Raw genomic sequence first — 16,814 nt, forward strand, 5'->3', positions numbered from 1 at the left:
CCAAAAGGAGCTAGAAGGTTGCCTTGCCGTGTAATTTAAAGTCATAGACTTTGAAGTTTGGAGATGGATGTATATATTTGAAGCCATCCAATTTAAGCACAATGCATCTCGTGATTTGCCTTTTACTCTTAAGGTTATCATTGGCATTAATTCTCAACAAATAATCATTCATAGCAAGAAAGGGTTTTTTTATTATTATTATTAAGCTACAAAACTATTTTAATCTTGTAAATACGAGATGAATCATAGGATTATAATATTATATAAATATTCATCTTTTAAAGATAAAGAGTTTTATGGTGGTCGTGGATAACTAGTGTATTCTCTCATGTTCATCTTAAAAAAAACAAGTATAAAAAGAAAAAAAAATGAAACTTATGATACATAAAAAATAATAATAATTTTTCTATCTATAATTTATCTTTTTTATATATTCTAAAATGGATCGAGAAAGTAAATAATAAAATGTCATTAGTTACTCTACAGATACCATAAATTTTATTTTCAGTTTAGAAGACTATATAGGGATTATTTTTTATTTTTTATTTATTTCAAACCATCATAGTATTCTCAATGAAAATACTTAGCTAATTCAAACAAATTTGTCAATGGTCTCGGTGTATGATTCATTGAAGGAAAACAAATCATATAATTTATAGTCCGTAAAACATGTAATAAATTACGGTATAGAAATAAAAAGCATGCAAAGTGATGTAATGCCATGACCTTCTAGTCCATTGACCTATCCCCGGGCGAAGGCCAATTAATTAATGAGTTGTATGGACGTTTTTTTCATTACTTTCCATAAAAAAATAATAATAAAAGGGTGGTTTTTATTAGGTCAAAATCTGTAGATGGACGAACTACCCAATCTAATTGCTACATAATGTGTTTTTTATTGAGTTGTTTTTAAAAATTATTTTTTTATTTATAACATTTATATATAAAAAAATTAAAAAAATATTAATTTGATGTTTTGTTTTTAGATCGAATGCACTCTTCTTCCATACTTAAAAAAAAGCTATTATATATTTATAATTAGCGTTTCAGAACGCGGTTGAAATTAGAGTTCTATATTTTTTTTGAATTTTTTTATTATTTTTATTATTTTGAAGTGTTGGTATCAAAAATAAATTTTTAAAAATAAAAAAATATTATTTTAATATATTTTTAAATAAAAATAATTATCAAACAATAAATTCCTAAATTAAATTTTCAAATGAATTTTCTGAAGCCTGCCTCAGGTTTTTGGGCTTTTCTATTTTACAATAAGTAGTGATACAGTAATAGGGTCCGGATATTACGAAGCTGGAGGCTTCCTTGATCACCTTTGAATCTCAAAAGACTTTCAAAGGGCAAAGTTACATTTAGTGGGTCCCTCCCTTTCAAGTTGTTTTGCAAATTAGACGGTGATAAATGAGCTGTGACCACCAATGAACAAGGGCCATGCCCTCTCTGCTCCCTTCTCCTTTTTTCCTTCCACATTTCTGTTGTTCTCTTGCTATTTAGCTTTTCTTCTACTCCTCCCTTGATTCATTTCAATTTGTTTCTGAAATTAAAATAAATAAATAATTATTTTGGAAAAAAATAATATTTGTTATGAGGTTTTGAAAAACCTCCACAACACATCAGAAGCAGAGGAGAATAGTCAACAGGGATAGAAGCATAGTATTCCCCTAACCATGTCACAATTTATGGTTAAAAAAACCAAGCACAACAAACACTTTTTTTTTTTTTTTTTTACATTATAAAAAAGAAATTGAAAACCTTTCAATTAACATTAAAAATAAATAAAAATAAAGCAAAAGCAAAGAAAGGTCCTCAACATTTTCTTCATATACAATACAACAACAACACAACAAGAGGTCATATACATAGACAAACACACACACACACCTTCTCTCTTTCTCTCTCACATTTCACCTTCCTCCTTTCCACAGCCATTTATTAAGATTCCTCTAGATGGTCTTTTCTCTTCTTCATTGGATTGTATAGATTCCCAGCTGGAAATACTCTCCATTTCTTGTTTGATTTTTTTTCCCCTTCTATTTGCTGTTTTTGTTTCATTTTCTCTTTTTTTGTTTTTTTTTTCTCTTTCAACTATAAGACTTGTTAAACTCTTTCTGGGTTTCTTGGCTTTTGCTTTATTTTGCAAGCACTGTTTCTGGGTTTGCTGCAAAAGAGCCTTATATACCCAAGAACCACTCATATATGTCTTACAAGGCTTGAATAAAAACAACAAATTTACACCAAGTTTTGATCTTTTCCTCAACTGTTTGTTGTCTATAAATTGAGTTTTCATATTTTTATTCCTTTTCTACTTTGTAAATTATCATCTCCTTTTAATTTTATTCTTGCTGAGTCAAGGAAAAAAGAGAGAGATATGGGCAAACAAGGACCTTGCTGTCACTGTGGAGTTACAAGTGAGTTCTTGTTTCTCCTTTCTTTTTGACAAAAAATTGGTTTCCCCTTTTTGTTTTCTCTTCAATAAAGATTCTTGCAATTGATTTTTACATGTATAGAAAACACAATGACTATAACCAGAACGACTACAACCAACAAGGAAGAGATTACATGGACAAACATAATAAATTGGGAACACTTGCTCATCTGTTTATACATGGGTTCTGTGCAACAAGCGTCTTTTGTTTCTTTGAACATATCAGATACTCACTTGTGTCTTGTTTTTCATTTTGTTAATGAATCTGTAAATCCTTCCCTTTATCTATTGTTTTTTTTTTCTTTTTTGACCACTCTAACAAGGTTTGAACATATCACATCACTGCAAATTGGTTTTGGAGTTTGTTGAGTGCTGGGGAACTACTTAGTCTATGCTTGATTCGTATGACTTTCTTGTTTCTATATAGGATTTTAACGGGACCAAATACCAAGTCAAATTGTGCTGTTCTTTGCTGAACCTAACAATTCAATGAAAAATGTACTTCCTTGACATGTCCAAGTAGCGATTCAATTCCTGCCTGTTAATTTCTTGACTGACTTGTTGTTGTATTCTCTACTCTTGGATTACATTCCTGGCAAACTTTACTGCTGTCAAGTTCATTAATTTATTGGGCTTTTTACTGCCAGAGATATGAAGCAATTCAATTCATGTGAAATATATAATTCCATTGTTTTTTTTGCTCTGGAATCAGCTCTAAAGTCTAAACTTCCTAGTGGCCGAAAAGTTCCTTTATCATTCCAGTGGACTTTGGTCATTTTGGGGTGCATTTGTTGGGAGTGTAATGGTTATACTTGTAAACTCCTAAGAAATAAGTTCATCTTAAGTTAATTTGCTGCAGCTAGAACTCTTCTCAAGGAGCTTATATCTATGCTGCCTGGCTATAGGTTAAATGTCTTGTGCTTTGCCAACCACTAATGATGGATTAACTGTTGCAAGGAGGCAACCACATTTGTGGACTTAAGTTTTGTTCAGTATAAAAAAGAGTTATCAGTATCCAGCAGAGCCTTTTCTGGTCTGAATTGCTGGTTTTGTGCCTGTGTAGTCTCCTTATCCCCTTCATAAGTTGTTTGATGCATATGAGCTGCTCTCATGTGATTCATTCTCAGATTAGAGACACAGTTGGACAATACCAGTACATCAATGCCTCTTCATTAGATACACAAAATTATAGCCAAAATTATTTTGTTGGTTTCTTGTGTCAAGTTTTGGATAAGCAATATTTCCTCCTTGTTCATTCACATTAATTTAAAATGCATCTTCTATCACTGTTGTGGATAAGATTGTTTAACATGCATGTCTATTGCTGACATCTTTCAACAGGCACACCTCTTTGGCGCAATGGGCCTCCTGAAAAGCCAGTGCTGTGCAATGCATGTGGATCACGATGGAGGACAAAGGGAACACTAGCAAACTATACCCCTCTTCATGCTAGGGCTGAACCTGATGATTATGAGGATCACAGGGTCTCTAGATTGAAGAGTGTGTCTATAAGCAAGAACAAAGAAGTGAAACTGCTCAAGAGAAAGCCGAATTATGACAATAGGTTTGCTCTGGATTACAACCAAGGTTATAGAAAGGTTGTAGATGAGGACACTAGTAATAGGTCAAGTTCTGGGTCAGCCATATCCAACCCGGAGAGTTGTGCACAATTTGGCAGTGCAGAAGCAAGTGATTTGACAGGTTGAGCATCCACTAAGATCAATATTTGTTCCCTGTGTTTTAATTGCACAAAAGAGATGACTCTAAAAGAATGTGATTGTTGGCCATTTGTTAAATTGAATGGATTAGTTGCATATCCAGTCCATGTCAATACTTTGGTTGGTTTAAGAAAATAATGGATTCAGGAAACAGCTCCAAATTAATGGGAAATGAAAGCTATGAGAGGTGATCATAGTGCTGTCGAACGGCAGCAAAATAGAGCTCCCAAGAATCTCACTCTGATTTTCTGAATAAACACGAGTGACTTCCTTGATTTTCGAGGATGCTAGCATACTTGAAGCTGGCTGCTAGGCTACTTTATCTGAATAAAGAAATACTACTATGGTTAACACCACTTTTATTGGGACTAGTGATGTGTGTGAGTGTAACTGGAGCCAAATTAACCAATTTCCTCAGTACTATTGCTCCGCTGTTTTAGAACCAATATGCTTGGCGCTCTTAGTTCTCTTTCTTTGACTGAGTTTTATAGGGGATGGTGACATGAATTAGAAAGGTGTATGCAATGTTTTATGCTCTCAACATGATTGGCAGTATTGACTTATAAATGTATTCTCATTGTTCTTTTCTCAGGTCCAGCCCAATCAGTTGTGTGGGACTCTTTGGTACCTTCTAGGAAGAGGACCTGTGTCAATCGGCCAAAGCCATCTTCAGTTGAGAAGCTTACAAAAGATCTATATACTATTTTGCATGAGCAGCAGTCGTCATGCTTCTCTGGCTCTTCAGAAGAGGATTTACTTTTTGACAATGAAACTCCAATGGTTTCTGTTGAGATAGGACATGGAAGTGTTCTCATTAGACATCCAAGCTCGATAGCTCGAGATGAGGAATCTGAAGCTAGCTCTCTTTCTGTTGAGAACAAACAATATTTGACAAATGAGGCTTATTCTCATCCTGTGATACTTCCTGTACATAATGAAAACAAGAGTGTCAATACAACATATCCTATTACTGAAACAACTAAGAATCTCACAGGACAAGGGATGCAGCAAGAGCAACTTAAGAGGTAACTCATCCATGCATGTTTTCAAAACTTCGAAAGGCAATCTTCTGTGTTAAATATGTAACAAGGATAGAACCACAGTACCAGTGTTGAACCTGGATATGATGTTTTTCTATCCTGACTGCCTCCTAAAGATTAAAATTCAAGTGCAAATGTAAATTCTGACACGGGGTAGGTTTTAGCATGGATAGAAAATGTTCATAAAATAAGCTGATGAGTGGGGTGGAATCAGAGGTTTGCCTTTCAGACTACTACTAGGATGCAGGGAGTATTGGAATGGCAAAGAAGTGAGAGTACATTGGGGAACTGTTACTGCACCAGTGTTTGATTTTTCTACTCTTTGGAATTTCAGGGACAAGTTTCCACATGAAAAAGTACATATCCTGGGAAGTCATAATTCACCACTTTGCAGCATAGATTTGAATGTAAGTTGCATTTCTCTGCTCCATATCTAACTCTTGTAATCACTAATTACACGAGGCATTTTCATGACATATATGCCATTCATTTTCTTGTACACAGACCCAAATTCCAAGGTTAGCACTCTTCTGTTTTTGAATGATCTGTGACTCTTCCCCCACATATATTTACTCCTCTCGTGGATTGAACTGAAGTCTCAAATGTTTAGATATGTCTGGAACAGATCTTCTTTAATATCATTCCCTTTGTGTGCGTCTCATGATTCTGCTTATGGTTGTGGTAGGATATTCTTAACTTTGAGGAGTTTGCAAGGCACTTGACAAATGAAGAGCAACAGCAATTACTAAAATATCTACCTCCACTCGATACTACCAAACTTCCCAACAGGTTAGCCTTATACCTCAGTGATAAGTGTTAGTACGGTGGGAATGAATGGTATTGCATTTAGGTGACGTAAGGCATTGTATTTGCTGTTAGTTGCCATCTGCTTTTCATTTTTATTTTAAATCTGTATTCATTAGCACTTTAAATCAATGTTTGCATTCTTCAATATCATCATGAACCTGATACCATTTGCATTTATACCCAAGCCTTTAGTGTGCCAAGTATAGATTAGACTGGAGTCAGCTCACGGAAAAAAGAAATATATTATATTTTTGTCTGTTGGTGTGCGTGTATTTGTTGTACAAATTATTCTATCACCCTTTATCTAATGTCAACTGAAATACACAGAACCCAAGATTGATGATGATGTGTTGTTGTCTTTGCAGCATCGAAAGCATGTTTGATAGCCCTCAATTCAAGGAAAACATAAATTCCTATCAGCAACTGCTTTCAGAAGGAGTCTTTGATCTGTCCTTCTCAGAAGCAAAAACCGAAGACTGTAAAACTTTGAAAAGGTTCACACTGTCCAATTTTTTGAAATCCAAATGGGTGGAGCGTTATCATCTACTCAAGGTTTGAATTGATCTTTTTAAAGTAGGAACTTTGTTGCATGAAAATATTGTTTGTCATTTAATTCCTCGGAAGTTGGACATGTGCTTGTAATGGCTTATTGCCTTCTCCCTTTGGCTGCAGAAGTGTAAAAATAGTAATGGGAAGTCTTTTGTTGGAAAGGGACCAAATCCAGATGTTGTTGCAATGAGTAATATAGCTGGTGCCAAAAGATCACGTGACAGCCCTAGTCAGAAGTTTTCAGGTTAGCAATACTCACCTTTGGATATATTATTGAGCAAGTTGATCCTTTACATTACTTTTGTCGTAGAAGCAAATGACTACCGATGGTGACATTGTATCTGAAAGTTGAGTAACTAAATTGTGCTTGTAAAAGCTTAGGAATCTGTTAATATGGGAGAGGAACATGCTAATACAAATAAGTTTGTTAAATCAATCTTGTGCTGAATTTTCTGCAATTTCTTATTTGGAATTGCGGTAACGGGGGTGTATCAAATCCTTCACGTCATATTTAGTATAAGTTCATTTTAATCAGAACAGTGTGTTAAAGAACACATACAACACGGATGTAGATGTAGATATTCACCCAATGAAACATGCCAACTACGATTAGGAATTGCACACTTCATGGGCATAGTTAACACGTAGAATCCCTCTGGAGATGATTTCTAGTTTGTCACCACCAGCATGTGTGGTGGAAGTTAAAGGTGATTGTCTTCATGGACGTCAGTTGATTCTTTTTTGCAACCATTTCCCTGATATGCATTGGAACTATTCTCACAAGCTTTTTCTTTTGTCTTCTCTCAGAAGTGAAGTTAATGAAGAGCCCCAAAAGGATTATCATGAAGGCTACGTATGAGAACAAAGAACTCATAGACAATGATGGATCTTGCTTTAGTCCAAGAAGCCTATTTGCCCTGCCTACTGATGGTAGCTCCCTCATGCTGGATTCTCTCCATTTTGTGGATGAAAGTTCTGATCAGGACCTGCTGCTGGACATCCCATCCAATGGTTCATTTGCACAGGCAGAGCTCTTTTACCCAACTAATAGTTTTGGTCAACAGGCAAGCACTAGTAGTAGCTCAATATACCCGCACCTAGGCCGCCCCTAACAAAGTTTGTCCAGTTGATTCTTTTAATCACTAGGGCCAAAAATAGATGCACCTTCTGCTGAATCAGGTGACTAGGTTACACATGTTTTGCATGCCAAACCCAACAAGTCTGTGAATGAGGTTTGATGGTTGCTGTTTTTTCCTTGGATCATTTTGAACTTGGTATGCTAAGAGATGACTTTTGGGTGGGTTTTTGTATAGGTTGACTACAGATTGTTATATATGGCTGAAAAGTGATAGCAGCTGGTGATTTCAAGAGTTTTATATGCAATTATAGTTGCTGTATTGCACATTACTTTGAGAACCCGTTCGTTGGTTTGGTTGGTTGCCTTTTTACTTGCCGACTCAGAGGAGTAAAAACCAAAAAGAAAAGGAGGATTGGCTTTCTAGGCTGCATAGGGAAAAAAGGTAGACATTTTAGCTTTTGTTTTTACCTTTCGGAGGATGCCTACCTGCATCTAAACGATAAGATACACCCCCCTGCGGACCACTAAAGGATAAAAAGAGAAACGAATATAAATCTGCAGTGGAATAGCGTTTTTGAATGTGACGAGGAGGAATCACAAGGAAATGGTTTTGTTTTTTTTGAATGAGACTACTGCGTTCGGTGCTATCTGTTTAAAACCACCTTTGATCTGTGGGGAAAGTTGAAGCTGGTTGCCCCTCTCTCTTTGTGGTTGGGAATACGACAAAATTTGCGTACAAATTAGAGAAGTTAGATTTCGAATCATATTCAAGATATTGCTAATCCTCTGTGAGTTCCCTAAGCAGATTTTATAGCATGTGGAGCGGTTTGGTTGGCAAGAAAATAAACTAATAAAGGAATCGAGGGAGTCAGGATTCCAATGGCTTTTAATGCTGAAAGCGAAATCATCGCAGAAGTTTAGTATTTTATGAAAATAGTTTTCAATAATTGCTCACTTTTTCTATCGTGACGTGTTTTAACCGAGCAAACTCCGATTGTTTGTGAAAATTTAAAAGAAATATCATAAAGATCAAATTGACTTTCTCATACAGGCTTTCTAACCTTGCAATCTTTCAATCTCAAAAAAGAAAAGGAGAATACCATACCGCTTTCATTCAATTAAAGAAACATGGTGGTGTATTTCCCGCAATGTCAGGGATCTTAGGAAACCAAGGATGTAGAGTTATGTTCAACTGACAACAGGAGCTCAGAAAATAGACAAGACCAATGACCCCAAGCTAAGATGGAAAGCCTTATCTGAGGAAAACTTGTTCGCGTCCTCTCGACAGTACCATTAAAAGTTAAAACCAATGAAAGAACGCTCTAGAAGTCAATTTTGTCCCTCCCGGGCATGCATCATGGTGGGCCAATCATTGTGTTTTTAACTTGGCCTAGGAAGGCAACTTTTTTGCTTGCATATCATCCACAATTACCTGCTCATGATTGTAACTTAGTAGCCGCTACTTTGTTTGGCTCAATTGAATATGTACACGCTTCACACAGGTTTCCCTGGTTTCAGGGAAGATGGAAGAAAAAAGTGTGGCTTTTACCGGTTTCCTAGTTAACCAGGGCATAGTTCATCTGAAGTCTAATTTGATTACATAGTCAAGACTTGACTTTTTGAATGAATGAAGAAAACAAAGGAAAAATAAAGCGAGCCCGCGCATCTCATCAACTAACAACAGCGATTCATTTATACATGTTCTGTACAATACAGCTTCCGGGCTACAAAATAATCCATTTACACCTCACAAGTCACAACCAGGGAAATACCAAGGGATATCTCCTAACGTTACCGAGGGACACCTCCTAACATCCATATTTGTCCAGCAAAAAGTTAAAGCAGCAGAACCATTTCTAATTTCCAAGTTCAAAAACCTACCTGCCTCTATGGATTTTTAACATGAAGCTTCAAAGCAAAATATCCGTGCTCCTCAAGAGGTAACAAGCAGACCCACCACATCAAATCTCCCAAAAAAAAACCAACATCTGCTAAGAACTCACCTTCCTGTCTTTGTTATCTCCGAATCAATACTCCTCCTTTGGCAGTCAACAAGGCCTAAGGAAAAGCCATGCCACCTATCTTCGCAGCATCCAAGATACTCAACTTTTCCAGACTTGGATCACAATGCTCGTTCTCTGCAAGTGTCTTCAACACATCTAATAGTGTGATCTCAAGATCCATACAGGTCATCTCAGACAAAACAGTAACATGCTCAGCTTTCCCTGCTCCTGCATTCTCCTTCCTTCCTTGTACAGACGCTGGCAACACACGTTTTTCCGTGACATCATCCTTGCCATAAACATTTGCAGGACCAACATATCTAAACTTGTCAAGGTCATCTATGCTTTTTCTAGCAGAATGTTCCTCCCTAGTATTAGCTTCCCTCTCTTCCACCCCATCAACAAACCTCAAAGCTGCATCAGTTTCTTCAAACTCAGATTCTATCACCTCAGTAGAAAATTGCAACTTCCTCTTTGCTGAGCTCTCTCCACTACATTCTCTATCACTATTACTGACTTCAATCACCATTTCTCCAACTTGCTCATTTTGCGGTGATTTCAAACCATGGTTAGAACCATTCCCTCCCTCAGAGCCCAATTTCTCTACATAATCCCCCGAATCCTCCCTTATCCTCTCCATATCACTCACTAAACTACTGCTTAGAATCCCCAAAACCGAATTTTTATCCAAAGGTTTTGATCTTTTCGATTCAGTCATGGTTACATCCACTGTTTTCACTAACCTCTCGTCATATTTCACAGGTTCAGCCCCTACACTAGCTCTTGGAGTCCACTTAAATTTATCCAATGATTTCACCAATCTCTTTAAACTGTTCCCTATTTCAGCTCTTAAACTAGGTTCTGGGGTCACTATGCCCAAATTTTTATCATACAGTTTCGATCTTTTGCTCGAAGACTCACCTAAAACATTATTTGAAGAAGCTAATACTCTTTTCAAAACCATACCTTTCATATAATTACAGTGAATTACCTCTTTGTCTTGAGAATTATCCTCACCACCCGAATCGCCTTCAATTTCAATTCTCTCCGTCAATTCCTCCTCTACAGTAAACCCTAGATCCTTCTCTCGCGAACTTTCCTCACAATCTCCATCATCAACGGCAATATTTTCATCAGTTATAGCTCTCTCAAACCTCCGATCTTCCTTTCCATGATCAAAGGCAACCTCCTCCTCCTCCTCCTCCTCCTGCTGCTGCTCGTGCTGTTTTTTGGAGCTTGAGAGGAACGGTTCTTCAGGTGGAGTGGTGAAAACGTCGTCGTTCTGAAGGGTAGAATTGACATATTGGCCGTCCTTGTGGTTATCCTGGGGAGTTTGTGGAGGAGAGACCATGGTGATAGCGGTAGAAGCGACTGGGATTTCGGCGTCGAGGGAGAGAAGCTCGCCGTTTGTTTGAGGTTCCAGAGCAAAGGGGCAGTGGTTTAAGTGTTGCTCTTGGGAAGATGAGACTTGACACAGCTTTGTTATTGCTGCGAATGGATCGTTTTCCTCCATTTTTTTGCAGACGAAGATTAGGGTTTTTTCCCCCTTCTTTTCGTTTTAAAGAGAGAGAGAGGGTGATTGTTTGGGGTTTCTAGGGATTGGACTTTTCATGAATTGATTTTCCCGCCATTTGTTCTTTTATCAACGGTCGGTGATTAAATAAACGGTATTTTATATTTATTTCACATATATAAACGAACTGTCGTTTAGTTTCCTTTGCCGTATCGGATCGTGTGCTTCTTCTTTCCTAACGACTTGTCTTGGCTTCCCCTCCGTAAACGACTTTTCTTTTTTATTAACTAATTGTATAAATGAACAGTAGCTGAAATTCTTTTCTTCAATTTCATTATTTTTTTTTTCAATCATAGCACTTGATACCCAATTTAATGACTAATAAGTCAAAATTTATTAATAAAGAAAAATATTAAAAGTAAGCGATCAAAGCAAAAAATATAAAGAGATTAAGTAGTTGTTTAATATTTGGTAACAAATATTATTTTTGCCCTCCAACTTTTAAAACTTTTCCGGTCCGTCTAGTTTTCAAAGTTTTACTTTTAATATATATTTTTTAAATATTTTAATTTCTATTTTGAGAGAGGAGAGAGATTCGTTGAACGCTACTTGAAGAGAAAAAAAATCATTTGTTAAAACTAATTCTAACCATGAAAAAAAAAATCAATCTTAATATCAACAAGTTTCTTTTAATGAGAAAAGTTTTATTAATTTTTTTTTTGTTTTCTGTCTTACCTGAAAAAATAGATATTGCCTCAAGAATTTTTAAGTTTTAAGTTGAGTTTTAATTTTGATATTGATTTTTGGGTGGTTTTAGGGGGAAAAGGATTTATTTAAGTCTTTATGGTGTTTTCTAAGTATTTTTGAATAAAAAAAGGTTGGAAACAAAAAAAAGTTTTAGTTCCCAAAGTTCATCTTTCTTATCTTTTCAATTACCACATTTGTAGTTGAAATTTGAGTTGATATCCAATAAATAATACATTATCTGTTATTACCTTTTAGAAAATTATATATATATAATACCCTAGACACAAGCTTGGATTGAGAGGCCCACATACTTAGTCTTTTTTTTTACAGGCTAAGAATGTCGGGTCATTGCATGCTAGGCCTAGTCTTTTTTTTTCTTATTCTTCAACTTTGGATTTTTGAATATTTTTTTTTTAATTTCATCTTTTAATATTCAGTTGATTTTGAATTAATCTTCAAATTGTTTTACCATACAGTTAAATAAAAAATATATTATTAAACCTAATAGAGTCCAAAACCTAAGGCACGAGTTTGTCAGGTTAATTCGAAACACGAGTTTGATGGTTTGACTCGAGTCAATCCAACACATCATTAAGCCATTAAGACCAAACTTAGGTGTCTAGCCTTTTTTTATTTCTATTTTTTTTTAATTAGATTTAAATACACTACAAGAAAAACTATTATTCAATTTTATCATCTTTCTCAAATAATATTGTAGGTTTTTATAGGAATTTTAACATTCCTTTTTCAACTATAATAATGTACTTAACATGAAATAAGAACTCGTGAGTGTTTATTTAACATAAAATTTATGATTTTTTAAAAGATTTTTAATAAAATTTTATCACATTAATAAATGTTTTTTTTTCTTCAATCATATGTAAAATATTGAAACTTTGTTTGAATATTTTATTTTAAATTTTCTTTTGAGATTAAAATAGATTTTTATTTAGGAAACAATGCCTCCAATTTATAAAATGCCCCCCTCATGGGTTAATCTTTCATTTTACAAGTGCGTTATTTTTTATGATATTATTAAATAAAATATAGTTTTTTAAAAATACAAAATGAGGTCGGGAGCTTTCATGTTTGACCCATTGGATGCCAAGGAGTTCCCTACTATCTGAATAATTTTTTTTACATTTTTTTTTGTTCGATCTGCAACGTACTATAAGATGATAACTTAGTACATCTAGAAGATTTGTGAAAGTTTATGGAGCTTCACTATTTAGACTCCTTTTCTTTCAAACTTTTTTTCTTTCCATTACATTCTTTTATTGCCTAATTAGATAAATTTATGATAAATTTACCAAATTAAAAGAAATAAGACTGAATTGTAAAACAAGGATAAAATATATAGTTAACCCCAAAGTCACGATAATTTTTATTTTGATCAAGAAGTTTAGTTTGTTATTTTTCTAATTCGTGGATTAGAGAGAGGAGAGAAAAAGTCACATAAAAATAGCGTGAAAGAGAGATAATGGTTGGTTACCACTATTCTAGAAATCAAAATGACCAAGCTTGGTGTCAACATGTTTCATTCGACAAGAAAAGTAATTTGATGATGATGGTTTTTCTCTCTAAACATGTTTGAAAAAAAAGATCAAGTTCCATTTAGATTTTTTTTGGCTTAGCTGGTTATAGTTTTCTTGAGTGATTTTATAGTGTTTTTGAGGTTAGTAGATGGTTTAAAGAGGTTTTTATGGTATTTATTAAGTGTTTTTGAGTGAAAATAGATTGAAAAATGAATTTTTAACCCAAAAACCCCTCATCTTTATGATTTTCCCGCCACCACAATGGTGGCTAGATTTTAGATCGACTAACTAGAGGTGACGTTTTGTTTTTTTTAGCATAAGATGTATTGATTGCTTCTTCTTTTTTTTTGTTTGAGAAAATTACTCTGACCTTTTATAGTTAAGTTGTTTTTTCACTTTGCCTTTGTTTTTTTTTTTTTAAAAAAAACTATAGTTTACATCACATATGGTTTACAACTTGTATGATAAACTACATTCACACAAAAAAAAATCACACAAAAAAAATCAATAAAAAAATTAGATTATTTACAAGATTGCTATTATATTTTAAATAACAATTAAAAAGCTCCTTTTATGTTAAAATAAACAAAATTAGCACCCTCCCTTTCTTTGCCAGGTATAAAGCCCTAATCACCACCCTTCCACCATATTTGTCTCCTTTTATGTTAGCACCATGATCGTCATTAATCTTCGTTGTTCATATTGAAAACCCGACAAAAAACAACAAAATATTTTTTTAATTTTCTTTTTATCTTATCTGAAGAAGTGATTTGTTTTCTTGTTGTAATTTCAAAGAAATCAGGTTCAAATTATATAATGACTTTCTTTCATGGAAATTTATGATATACAATGTTTCTTTCATGGAAATTTATGATATACAATGGGCTTAAAATTCAAAAGCTTGAAACTTTTGAAGCAAATATTGAAATATTTTCTAAGAAAACTTTAGGGAAAAAGATGTATAAATTAGTGGTGTATAAAGGAGATTTTCTCGTATATATATATATATATATATATAATAACTACAACAAAGAGGACAAGACTAAGAGCAAGAAAAGAGTGATTGATGAGACAGTGAAGGAATCAGAATAAGCCTCTTTTCACAAACAATAATAGATGTCCACAACTTGCAATGCTTCGTACAATTATATTTATGGGTGCTTACTTCAAAATGAAAGTGTCATCATCATCATAAAAAACAAAGATCACCTCCTCTAAACCAAAATCATCCTTTCATCTTATGCACTCCTCCTTGTCTAAGAAAACAAGGTACTATCAGCTAATGACGATGAAGATGAATTTAATAATCAATTTGAAGAAAACCCATTGAAGGATTTAATTGAAATTGGTGGATAAAACCCATAAAATGTTTCAAAATCTTGTAACTTAGTTAATTGGGTTTGCGATCTAAAAAATGTGACATGGATCGATGATTATGAACTGAATTTCTTCATAATTTTATGGTGATATCATGAGAACTTTATTAACTTGTATTTTCTTAGTAAATGCCATGAATAAATGACTTCAAAGTGAATATATGCTTTCATAGAATTTGAAAGTGAATATTATGTGCGGTCATGAGATTTTGATTTGGATTCAAAAATTATTTTGTAAAAAGACAAGTGTTTTTTAATATAAAAAAAATTAATTTCATTACCAAACTGTTTTTTTACTTGTTATATATGTTATTTTGGACTCATGTTCTTAGTTTTTGTTTTTTAAACCTTTAAACCTGTTAAATTAATGTGATTACATGAGATAATTTTTATATAATTTAATTTTAAGTTCAGATTAAATAAAGATTCAAGTTAGGAATATTTAAATTTGACTGAAAGAACTAAGTTTAATAACAATGCTAAAAATTCCTCATTTCTTGAACACTTTATTTTATGTTGAAGAATTTTATTTTATTTTCCCTCAAATTTGCTTTACTGGACCAAGCAATTTAGGTGATTCAAATTTGTTTTACGCATTATCTTTACTTAAAATATTAAAAACAATTACAATTAACTAGCCAAAACGAATTAAGTGTAAGGAAAGTTTTGGCCAGAAGAATTACAAGTCTATTAGTTTTGAAAAATTAAAAACAATAAAAAAATAATTTTGAAACTGGAGAATGTTTTTCCCCACTCATCCCTTGAGCAGTACTTTTGTTTTGGCATTGAGATTAAAATCCGAAGATCACGTGCAATTTCATTGTCTTTGTTTATCAAATTATTACGAGGGTTATCAAAAATCCATACACGTTAGAAGTCACATGCTTGCTCCATTCATTAGGGTGAAACATAACATCATTAGCTGTGGTGTTATTTTTTTTTCTTACAAGTATAAAGGAAGCCTCTTAATAACAATAATAATACATGAACTTAATTTAAATGCCCGTGAATTTGGTATAAATAACATCTCGGCGGGCCAGCCGGAAAAACATGCGTCTCCTACTCGGAAGGGACCCTTGACATTGCTTCGACTCCATGAAAACGAGGTGGACCTGCTACAACTGAAAATATCGAGGCATTGAGAACTCGACTCCTTTTCGTAGCTGATAGTTTTCTCTCGGAATTACTCCCCAACTAAAGCTCTCTGTCTGTATGCTTAATTTGGAACAGGAACCTCTCCATTTGAGGTGGGTACTACGTTATTTTCTGTGTCACACCACATGACAAATCATCACGTTATTAATTAGGTATCATCTGCTGCCTTTATATACTTGATTTCCCTCTTCTCCTAGCTAGTACTTAGGAGATCATATCAGGGAATATCAATCAGACACCATGCATACGTTCTCGAGATATCCTTCGATTTCTTCTCTCTTCCTCCTTGCTCTCGTTATCACCATCCTCTGTTCCCCCCTCACTGTCCGATCATGGAATCCTATTGATGACGTTGTTGGCTCGGCCAAAGATACAGTGGGATCCGCCATGAACGAAACCACAAGCTTCGCTGGAAACGTCATCAACAGCACCACAAATGCCTACAATTACACCAAGGACGCTGCTGAAGACGTCGCCAAAGCCGCCAATGCCGCCAATGGATCCCCCGCTTTCCTTGCTGCAGCTGGTCAGGGGCCTCTAGCTTTGGTGGCTGCCGTGCTTACTGGCCTGTCTGTGCTTTTCTGAAATATTTTGGAACTTATTAAGCCCTTGAATACATGAACAGACGTGGAGAATATGTGAATTGAAGATTTTTTATGAATTGTTGTTTTTTTTTATCAAAATATAAATAATTAAACAGAATCTGCTGGTGAATATTCTTTTCGCGCAATATTTAATGTAGATATAGTTGGAATTCAATCTTGTTCTCGCTTTTCTATAATTAATTGATTAATTTAAAGAGAGTTTCTGCATATTAATTATGCTTTTTTCTTTTGGTGGGAAAGCTTCCTTG

At 34.4% G+C, this 16,814-nt stretch overlaps 1 protein-coding gene across 1 annotated transcript; it reads left to right on the top strand.

The window, feature by feature from the left end:
* Positions 1 to 1,853: 1,853 nt before the first annotated feature.
* Positions 1,854 to 7,970, top strand: LOC133702096 (GATA transcription factor 26-like). Its single transcript, XM_062126306.1, has 8 exons — positions 1,854 to 2,423; positions 3,782 to 4,141; positions 4,751 to 5,183; positions 5,533 to 5,605; positions 5,884 to 5,987; positions 6,371 to 6,557; positions 6,678 to 6,798; positions 7,362 to 7,970. Exons 1-8 carry the CDS (start codon positions 2,384 to 2,386, stop codon positions 7,664 to 7,666), a joined length of 1,623 nt encoding a protein of 540 aa, XP_061982290.1. The 5' UTR covers positions 1,854 to 2,383; the 3' UTR covers positions 7,667 to 7,970.
* The last annotated feature ends 8,844 nt before the right edge of the window (positions 7,971 to 16,814 follow it).

Source organism: Populus nigra, chromosome 8, assembly GCF_951802175.1.
Source record: "Populus nigra chromosome 8, ddPopNigr1.1, whole genome shotgun sequence".
Taxonomy (NCBI): domain Eukaryota; kingdom Viridiplantae; phylum Streptophyta; class Magnoliopsida; order Malpighiales; family Salicaceae; genus Populus; species Populus nigra.

Coding starts and splice junctions, on each gene's coding strand:
- LOC133702096 (XM_062126306.1), top strand. CDS start 2,384: ATGGGCAAACAAGGACCTTGCTGTCACTGTGGAGTTACAA. Junction 2,424..3,781: donor CTGTCACTGTGGAGTTACAA/GTGAGTTCTTGT, acceptor ATCTTTCAACAG/GCACACCTCTTTGGCGCAAT. Junction 5,988..6,370: donor ACTACCAAACTTCCCAACAG/GTTAGCCTTATA, acceptor TTGTCTTTGCAG/CATCGAAAGCATGTTTGATA.